This window comes from Argentina anserina, chromosome 5 (genome assembly GCF_933775445.1).
Source record: "Argentina anserina chromosome 5, drPotAnse1.1, whole genome shotgun sequence".
NCBI classification, from domain to species: Eukaryota; Viridiplantae; Streptophyta; class Magnoliopsida; order Rosales; family Rosaceae; genus Argentina; species Argentina anserina.
The window spans coordinates 5,652,285-5,662,285 of NC_065876.1; the positions used below are offsets into that span (position 1 = coordinate 5,652,285).

Genomic DNA, 10,001 nt, shown 5'->3' on the forward strand with positions numbered 1-10,001 from the left:
TGTTCGCATGTATTGTTTTACCAAAAAACTGTTTACATTTACTGTTACATAATACTGTTTATGAACCACTATTCACATTACTATTCATTCGGCGCCACTGTTCACCGACCGCCACCAATGACCACCAAAATTTACCATCACAATCTAAATGACATTCCTAACAACTTTCTAGTTCACAACAAAGTCTAAATCAAAACTTAAAACCTCTAATTACGGAATTTCCGAAAAATCCCAAATCATGAACCCTAGAATTGAAATTTCTTGATTCGAGTTGTTACCTTTCGATTTAGGTCAAAACCTTTGCAGGGGTTGTTGACGATGTTGAGGCAAGGAGTTTGAGACCCGTGCTTAAGCCTAAACTCGCCGGAGATCGCCGGAAAATTAAAGAACACAACCGGGTCACCGATGGGTATTCGTGTCGACTTTCGGGCTTCGATGCGTGGTAACCTGCGTGCTACTATATGATATACCACCACATGGAGGAGACCAAGCTATCTGGGTCGGCCCGGTCACCTGAAACCGCCGGAAAAGTCGGGTCGGATCGGTCGGATCCGGGTCGGGTTAGAAAGAAATTTTCGCCCCTAGTCTGTGGGGGACTGGGTACCGTACGTGTAGTGGCAGCATGCAGCAACTGAACTAATGAATGAGTGAGACCCAAGGTAGGGTCCACTAAGGAGCTTAGGAGCCCTCACTACATATTTACAGTGGTTCATATGGGCTTACCGCTTATGGGCCGCTTTGTGTTCAAATTCAAAATTCAAATCATCATGACTTTTAAGCGAGAGTTGGCATATTTCTACATGACTTTTTTTCTTTTTTTGCTACGGACATATAAATAAAGGGTTAATCCTATTTGATAGGAAGTGACTTTGTTATATCCAACTCAACATCAATTTATATTGTGTTTGTTATAGATGCTTACTTCCAATAGGATTTCCAGCAATGTTTGTCACAATGCAACTTGACTCTGGGAGAGTTTGACCATAATGTAATCAATTTAAAATCAGTTTTAGCTATACTATGACTCAATGCGGATAATTAGCTATGGCTATGTCGTGAGAATATATAAATTGAAACATTGTGTTAAAGTGGTTGATGAACTTTGGTACGAGAGTGTGGTGAGTTTAGATAATATGTAAAATTGATAGATTATGAGCTTTGACAATGAACTTCTAAAGCAACAATATCAATGCTTTTTTGGCAAAAGAAAAATTCATTAAAATAAAATTAGAACGTAGGGAGGGATATAAAACCAAAACTCCCTAGAAGATAAGAAGAAGAAAAAAAAGGCCATCAAAACACAAGCAAGAAAAATTAGAGCAAATTGTATCAAAGAGCAAGACGCACAACAGGAACGCGATTACGGGCAAAGTAAGGGTCTTGGATTCCCTTTTTGATCTACAATATAGAAGCTTCTATATTATGGGTTAAGACTTGTGAGATTCAGCGGCGGACCTAGGTGCATGGTATGGTGGACTCAAGTCCACCCACATTTTGGGCAAAAAAAAAATCTTTATATATATATATATATATATATATATATATATATTAGAATAGGGTTTCTACATTAGTAATGTTACTAATGATCTTATGTTATCCACAAAAAGAGTCTCACTCTTTCTAATTGATCACGATAGTGCCTACAACAATGCCAGACTAATGAACTTATCACTCTTTCTCTCTACTTCAATCTCGTTCTCTTTCTCATTTGTAGTTCGTCTTATTGAGTTTTTTCAATTTTGAGGCCCAATTTAAATGTAATTAATTAAATTTTTAATTTTAAATATTGGAGTTAAGGACTTAAGATAAGATAATATCTACATTACCTTATTCCATTAGTTTATTTATGTGTATATAATATGATCTCGTAGAAGATTAAAGATTTATCGAACCGTTTAATTAACTCTTGTATTTTTTTTGCATATGAGGGATTAACTCTTACATCCTACTCTGATTAGGTCTATCTTTCTTTGTTTCAATTAATGTTGTTTGGCACCGCCGCGAATTTTTTCGTTACAAAATTCAAGTCCACCCATTGTTGGATTCCTAGGTCCACCACTGGTGAGATTGGATAGTTGCACTTTGTTTCAGGTTTGCTAAACAACTGCTCTAGCTTAATTAATTGTTAATCTAAGCAGCTGCAATCACGAACGGGATCAAACTGGGCTGCTATTGGCCGTTGCAGTTATTGATTGATTTCTATTTATACGTAATAATTACTTACACTAACCTTCTAAAAACAATTACTTACACTAACATATATACAAATATATAAAATAAATTCAGTCATACATTAACATAAATTCAAATATAATTAACAATAAACTTGATTGGACACTTACAATTTGAAGTTTGAACAACAAAGTACGTACCACGTACTAGCTACTACATAGCCATCGAAAAAAAAAAGTGCCACTACGTGCTTAACAAGAAAACTGAAAATTCCACATTAGAACAGTGAGATGTGATACATAATAGAACAGTGAGATGAATCACGCTAGAACTTTGTGGTGATCAATCCACATTACCTAGTTATGAAACCTATTTGTAATAGCAGTTTTCATGGCCTCCTCGTTTTTGAATCCATCGGGAACTCTTGCAACAACATCTTGAAGCATGAAGTTGCTCACACACGATATGCTTGCATGATGGATATGTAATTCAAGGTCTTTGAGTGCATTCATCAATCTAGCATTTGGATAGTCCACAATATCTGGACATCGGACTCGAATCATGGCTTCGGAGCCTACAATCTTCACATCCACCTCTGTAACAGCAGCGGCTCTATAAATCAAGGAGCTGGCGCATTGATTGTTTTCAACAGTAGTATCACTCCCGTTACTTCGTTTGGATTTCTTGGATTGTGCTTTCATTTTTGCTTCCAAATCATCAATCTTTGTCTTGAGAGTATTAATGTATACAACTGCATCAGAGAGTAAAGAAGCTTTATCCATCTTCGATACATTAGGAACGACAGATCGGAGGGCATAGAATCGGTTATTAAGCTTTTCCCGTCGTTGTCTCTCCGCCTCCACATGATTCATTGGTGACTCGCGCTCGCATTTAGCTGATCTTCCTCTCTTTCTCACTTGAGTTTTCGATGTATACTGACTATACTCGGAAGTCCCGGAGTCAGATGATGATCGACTAACCAGGTTGACAGTTTCTTTCCTACCACCTTCTATACACATTGTGAAAGTTTGTATACAAATTAATGAATATTAACGAGGGTCTTGCGAGATTAATATGTAAGAATGAAAACTACACCACTAGAATAAGGTGGGTTCGTTTACTGTGCGAAAACTGTATGACATACATATAGTTGTGTGTGGTGATAGAGGGGTGTCATAACATGCATGTGGGTGTGTGTTGGGTAGTGTGAAGAGGAAAATATTATTACATACCATGTAACAGTGCATGATAGGATTTTATAGGGGTGGACATAAAAAACGGAAATCTCGATCCCGTCCCGAACCCGTCCCGAAATTCATAGGGACGGGACGGAGGTCTAAAAATGTCTGTCCCTTCCCGATCCCGTCCAATTTCATAATAGTGGGACGGGACGTGGGACGAATAATTTATATCTCACTTCGTCCCGTCACATCTCATCTTTAATAAAAACTTAAAAATTCTTATATATTTATATCAAAATGAAACTAATTTATGTTCTTAATAACTCCAAAATTATATCAACTCAAATAGTAATGGTAAATTATAATATTTTGAACATAATATGTATTTTTTTTGTTAAAATTTCATAATTAAATGTTACTTTGTTAATGAAAAAGTAAAAATATAGGTTTTTATTTAATTTCATAGGAAGTTGGGATTTGTCCCGTCCTGTCCCAACCGGGATTAATCCCAAGTGAAATGTATTCTTAAAAACCCTCGTCCCGTCCTGATCTAAAAAAGTGGGATGAGACGTGGGATGAGCCCCGTCTCGTCTCATCACGTCTCGTGCCCACCCTTAGGATTTTTTGAATAAGGTAACTAAATGTAAAAGTGAAAAAAAAAAGTTGGGAAACCAGGGGCAGATCCAAGTGAAACTTAGGGTCCACCCAGATTGTTGGGCAAAGAAAAAAAAATTACTGATAGTTTTAATATAATTTTTGCTATGTGTGCTTTTACCCTTATATGAATACTTAGTTTAAATGGTTTCTTATTTCACTAGTACCACCCTACCTGTGTTAATTCCTATCAACCCTTTTTGGCTTCATTTTTCTTGTATACTAGACTCAATTTGGAAAATTTGCCTCCCTTGTGTTTAATTTTCAATCTATTTTGTCTTTAAGGTTGCCAATCTTAGGCAACCTTTATATTTGATATAATATCAATTTAGATTTACATATGTTTCTTTTTTAACTTTCGTTCTAGTAATTATTTAAATAGTAGTTTTTAATGAGTTCTAGTGTTTTACATCACAATAAATGGCATATGTATTTTACAACCTCTAGTTTTTTTTTTTTTTGCATTATATGTTCTTATCATTCAAGTTGATATGAAAAAAAATCGCAAGTCCATCCCCGTTAGTAATCATGGATCCGTCACTGTGGGAAACTACATATAGCTAGAAAGATTTATTTATTTTGTTTCTTGGACAATAGTTCATCAGTGTATGTATACAAATTATGTACGTGAGAAGGAGGAATTTTGATTATACTCACCTTGTGTCGTCCACTCCTTTTGATCAGATCCTGGAAGCACAGCGTTTTGCAGCTGAGGAATATGAACACGACCCCGGTGTGAAGTTGAGACGCGGCTGCTGGTTGTGATCTTGTGATTCTTGTCAAGTCCAAAAATTGACTTTGCGTTCTGCACAAAACACCAATCTTCTTTGATCACATCCAAAGAGGCGAGTTCAATCACCCCATCGGGCGTAGGAATACAAACAAGTGTTTGAATTCCAGACATGCGAGCCTCTTTAACTCTCTCGCACTCATAAAACTGAAGGTCGTGATCTCCTGCCGACCATACAAAAGCACCGGAACAAAATGCATGTCCAATTATATTGTTCTTCCCAGGGGTTGCAGCAAAGGACTGTGTCAAAGAAATGCTGTAGAAGTAAAACCACTCCGAGTCAGTCACATCTTCATTAATGTCCACGTTCATGTCTTCCTCGAACAAAGCTTCGACTTGTCGGTTGAACACTTTCTTCGACGTCTCTAAATCCAACGCAAGGTTCGGCTGGTAATTGTTATTCAACCTCTTGGATGAGAAGTCTGTGATGGCTCTAAAATGACCACCAGCCCATGATAACGAAAGGACGCCGCTGCCGTCTTTCGAGGCTTGCCAGAAAATAGAGTAGACCCAGGATTGCTGCCGGTTTTGAAGTATCAACTGTAGGCGTTGTTGAAGTGTGTTTGCAGAGGTTTCTTGACAAATGCCATAGGGTAGTGGAGAACATGATGAATTGAAATTAACTTCTTCCATGGAAAAAAGTTAATTTGGGGATGGAAAACAAGTTAACAAAGATATCAAATTATTAATAGCAGAAGAGAGACAACAGATATGTGAAGCAGAGAGGAAGAAGATGAGCTGGGTATTAAATGATGAGGATGTGATGTTGATAATTTGATTCCGGGAACAAAGGGTCACCTTATAGTATGAGCAATCTCAATGTCAGTACGTAGTACTATTGTTATGCCACGTGTTGTGATACGACTCATTTACAACGTGAAAAGCTCACAATAGTAAATTTCATGAATGTGGGGTGTGCATTTACTTATCCCGGAGCTTCTGTGCCAATATGAATTTTTTCTTTGCCATCTATTTTATTTTGAAACAATGTATTTTTCATTTTGTCCCGTTTTAAGTTATCAAATTTGGTGTTCAATTATAGTTTCACCCCTCTTTTCTTTACATTAACATTTGCAGAGAAGTTTTGGTGTTAATGATGCTTTTAAAAAGCATAGAATATATGTTTCAAGTTCCGGCAGATACTATAATCGAATATTAATGTTTATTACATATTTCACTTATACATATATGAGCACTGTTAGGACACCACAATATGACGCTAGATTCATCGTCATAATCTTATATAGCATGCACTGTCACTTTATCACGTTAGTAATTAAAATAATTATCAAATATTAATTTTAAATGAAATAGTCAATCATATACTTGTTAATCCAACGGCCCAAAATCATTATACAAATAATATTTTTGGTTTTTTTTATCTTTTTTTTTCATCATGATAATGCTTCTAAAATATAATTGAAATTTAATATTTACAAAAGTATGCTTGAAACATATGTGTGTGCGCGCAAAAAAAACACTTTCAAAATTAAATTCATTTGATTAAAATATAGACGTGTGTATCCTAAATAATTTTGTTAGAAATTTTTTTTCATATTTTTGTAATCTAATTAATAATTTGATAGAGAACATATAGTAATTGTAGTCATTAATTATAGCCATTAATATAATTAGTAAATGTAAATAAAATTTAAACACTAAAAAAAGTAATGAATTAAATTTGAAATTTTTTTTGACATATTTAGTGACAGAAAAATGAGACTTTTTGGGTAAGATTCTTAATTAAGAGGATACAAAAATTCAATATAATTGATTAATTCAATTAGGTGAAAGTTTTTTGGTAAGATTCTTTTGTTTTGGTAATTCATTATTCCTTAACTATTTCTGAAATCATCTTTAATGAATAAAGGATAAATAAATTAAATTATTTACAAGAATATGATGTCTTTTTATTTAAAAATAAAATTTTATAAAATTTTAATTACTGACGTGAAATGGTGATGTGTCATGCCATATAGGATTATGACGCCAGATCTGACGTCATATCGTGGTGCTAAAACATTTTTCTACATATATTTTCTGGTAAATCTGTATGAAACTTAATTTTACAATACTATATATTATATTCAAAAACTCCGCTGCAACCTGCATACTTTTTACCTAACAACGTATTCAAATATGAATATTGACATTAACACAAAGCCGCAGCAACGGGCGGCCTTAATTCCTAGTTGGTTAAGGTTTACAATTGCTGCTTTCTGTTCTTAGGAGATAGATCCACACACATCATTTCTAGAAAATGACATCACCACGTTCTTGTCATTGTGTTTTGTTCTCTTCGTTCTTCTAGTGCTTCACTATAATAGAGCACGGCAATCTTTTGTTTTCCTCTTTCGACCAAAGACGAACGATAAATAAAAATTAATAATAATCATCATCATTGTTTGATTAAAGCTTCACCTTGACTAACTAAGTTAATTAATCGAAGATTGATCTATGCTAAGGTTAATAACACATTGACCTCAGATCCAAAATAAGTCGCTTTCATAATCGAATAATCATACATTCATAACGCAATAGTCAAGTAACGTAGTACGCATTGCATAACCTGGTTGAGAACAATTACTATATTGTTTTCCAAGACCCCACCAAGCACGTAACCTGGTTGAGAAAAATTACTATATTGCTTCCCAAAACCCGACAAAGCACACTGATTAGTTATATTTAGTAAATATCAATGGAACCTTAGTTAATTCAAGAAAAGGGTATTAGCAGGGCGGGACTTGAAATTGACTACAGGGAGGGTTCAGGCTTGATAGTGGCCGGAACCAAGGTCTGAAAAATCGTTTTTTTTCATATGAGGATATATCTTTAGCATACCAAGTTAGTTTCTCACGAAATTGTCGACATTTTCTTAAATATCGCGATATCAGTTCTGACCCACGTGTTGCTTATCCATGTGGCGGTCCCTCCTTTCATCAAAATATAGCTCAAAATCATTTCGCAAGTGAGGGGATTCGAACCATGCTCTTTCCCTTATTTTCTTAAGGGCTCAGCCAACAAAACTAACCTCAACCTTGTGTTCTTATTGGATCTTTATAATATATATCCACTAAAAATGAATTTGGACTTAAAATATAAAATATCTAATTCCAATTAACTTTTCTACTTTATTTTTTTTTCAACCTCTAATTATTCAACTATAAAATATTTGTTAACTACTTTCAAAAATAAAATCACTATTAATAGCATCCATTTTTAATACATTTCTTTTTTTTTTCATTAGTTCATTCTTATGAGAAAAAAATTATACAACACTCCATCTTCCTGCATTATATATATAGACTCTAGCGACCGTCACTTACCTCCTATTGTAGTGGATTAATGATGCACTTATATAAATATATTAGTAGTAATTTGGTTATTATAGTTAAAATAATAATTTTAATTAATTTTCATTAAAAATTCTCAACGACTATTTCACCTTATATTACTATAACCAACTATGCACTAATGTTTGTACAAGGTTTCCATATGAAATATAATAGATAATTAGTCAAATAAGCATCTCTAAAAGTTTCATATATAATTTCCATGTTTTTATTCAAATTTCCATCAATTTTGTCAATAATTTTACTCATATAAATTTTTCCCGAAATTTCCATTTTTTTTGAACCATAGAAATTTTAGTCCTTGGCCGGAACGATATATTTAAATATGATTTAGTTTGCTACATGAGTGGTTTTTGTTATAGAAAAATGATTTGGATGCTCGTTGACGCAACAAATTTGGTTTATTGTATCGAAAAAAAAAACAAAGTTGGTGTCCAGTTCAACTATTACTTTCCACCAAAAAAAAAGTTCAACTATTACTGATCAAGTGGGACACAATAATTTCCATTGGCTAAGGGGTTATACGTATCATGCCATGATGCCATCATGGTATGATAAAACTCTCATCACTGGCATGCGTTGCTCTTATGACACTTTTCGAAAGAAAAAAATTGAGACAGTTGTCAAAATTAGGGGCTACTGACTGCCGGACCCCTACACAGTTCCTCCGAGGACAATAATTTATTTTTTTCGATGCACACAACCCCACAATAATTTGTTTTCTTCGATGCACACAACCCCACACCGAGGACAATAATTCATGCGAGGACTTTTCAAGGACAATAATTCACGACGTAGATTTTAACGACAATACTGTCTTCAAAATATTGTAGGGTAACCAGGTCGGTGGTCGTTGTAACTTGAAAATATTGTCTTGGCTTCAAGAGCTCTCAACTATATTACTAAGTGTCTGGGTATATTATTGACCAGGACAAAAGAGGTAATAATTCCTTATCGAAAAAAAAAAATAAGAGGAAAGAATTCCTTAGCCTCATGCTCAAGCGGACCATTCTGAAAGGGCCGCCCTCCCTGGATTACTTTGTCTTATTATAAACAGTCCTCCCCCGTTTGCTTAACACGTTTGCTCACTTTGCTGTGTTAAAAGTTTATCCTGTGTGGCCACTATGGTATTAATAATCTTTTACTCTTTTAAGATGGGTCAACATCATCATCTTCAAACTAACTAACAGACACCGTCACAGAAGAGATGTAATCTATTATAAATTAATATATATTATATATTTCATATTTTATATTATTTTTTTAAACTTATCAATCGGACGTGAAATACATATATATATATTAAAAGTTTCCCTTATCCACTGTTACCACAACAATCGAATACACTGTACGTCATCATAATTTTCAAATTATTAAGCACTAACAAACCCAGAAAAGGATGGACTCATCCACCACCACCGATCCGCACCAACCATTTTTTTAGTATTGATAAAACCAGAAAATTAACGAGTGCTTAGGGCTCTTTGAGACTCGACGGAGAAGGAGAAGGAGAAGCTCCGGCTACCGCAGCCCACAGATCTGGAAACATTCCCGCTCGAACGAAGAGGCTGAGGCTGTGGCTTGGCTACTGTCGTCTTCAACCTCACCCCAAGACCTGTCCACTAAAAGAGAAGTGATTTTCATTTTTTTATGAAGAACCCGAACGAACGCCTCGAGTGATTCTAGCCGCTGGGTAGGTTTATTAAACATCTTTGCAGGGGCTACGTACTGTTGTCACCTCGAGTGCAAATTATGTGACCATTTGTTCTGTCTTTAACAACAGTATGTCCAACAAATTATGTAATATATTCACAAACAAAAAATGCTCGATTTTCACTCCAATAACATATT

At 34.8% G+C, this 10,001-nt stretch overlaps 1 protein-coding gene across 2 annotated transcripts; it reads right to left on the reverse strand.

The window, feature by feature from the left end:
• Positions 1-2,304: 2,304 nt before the first annotated feature.
• On the reverse strand, positions 2,305-5,540 carry LOC126795040 (transcription factor MYC2-like). 2 transcript variants are annotated; one of them, XM_050521854.1, is made up of 2 exons: positions 4,665-5,540; positions 2,305-3,178 (listed from the first exon to the last, which is right to left on the reverse strand). In XM_050521854.1, the coding sequence occupies exons 1-2, from the start codon at positions 5,428-5,430 to the stop codon at positions 2,529-2,531; spliced, it is 1,416 nt and encodes a 471-aa protein (XP_050377811.1). In that variant the 5' UTR covers positions 5,431-5,540; the 3' UTR covers positions 2,305-2,528. The 2 variants fall into 2 exon arrangements, with proteins under 2 accessions (XP_050377811.1, XP_050377810.1); XM_050521853.1 differs by having other exon boundaries at positions 2,305-3,181.
• Positions 5,541-10,001: the final 4,461 nt, after the last annotated feature.

What these genes read in the sequence shown, in the direction of transcription:
- LOC126795040 (XM_050521853.1), bottom strand. Translation starts at nt 5,430, where the DNA reads ATGGAAGAAGTTAATTTCAATTCATCATGTTCTCCACTACCCTATGGC. An exon ending in AAAGGAGTGGACGACACAAG is followed by an intron (nt 3,182 to 4,664) that starts GTGAGTATAATC and finishes CAATGTGTATAG; the next exon opens with AAGGTGGTAGGAAAGAAACT.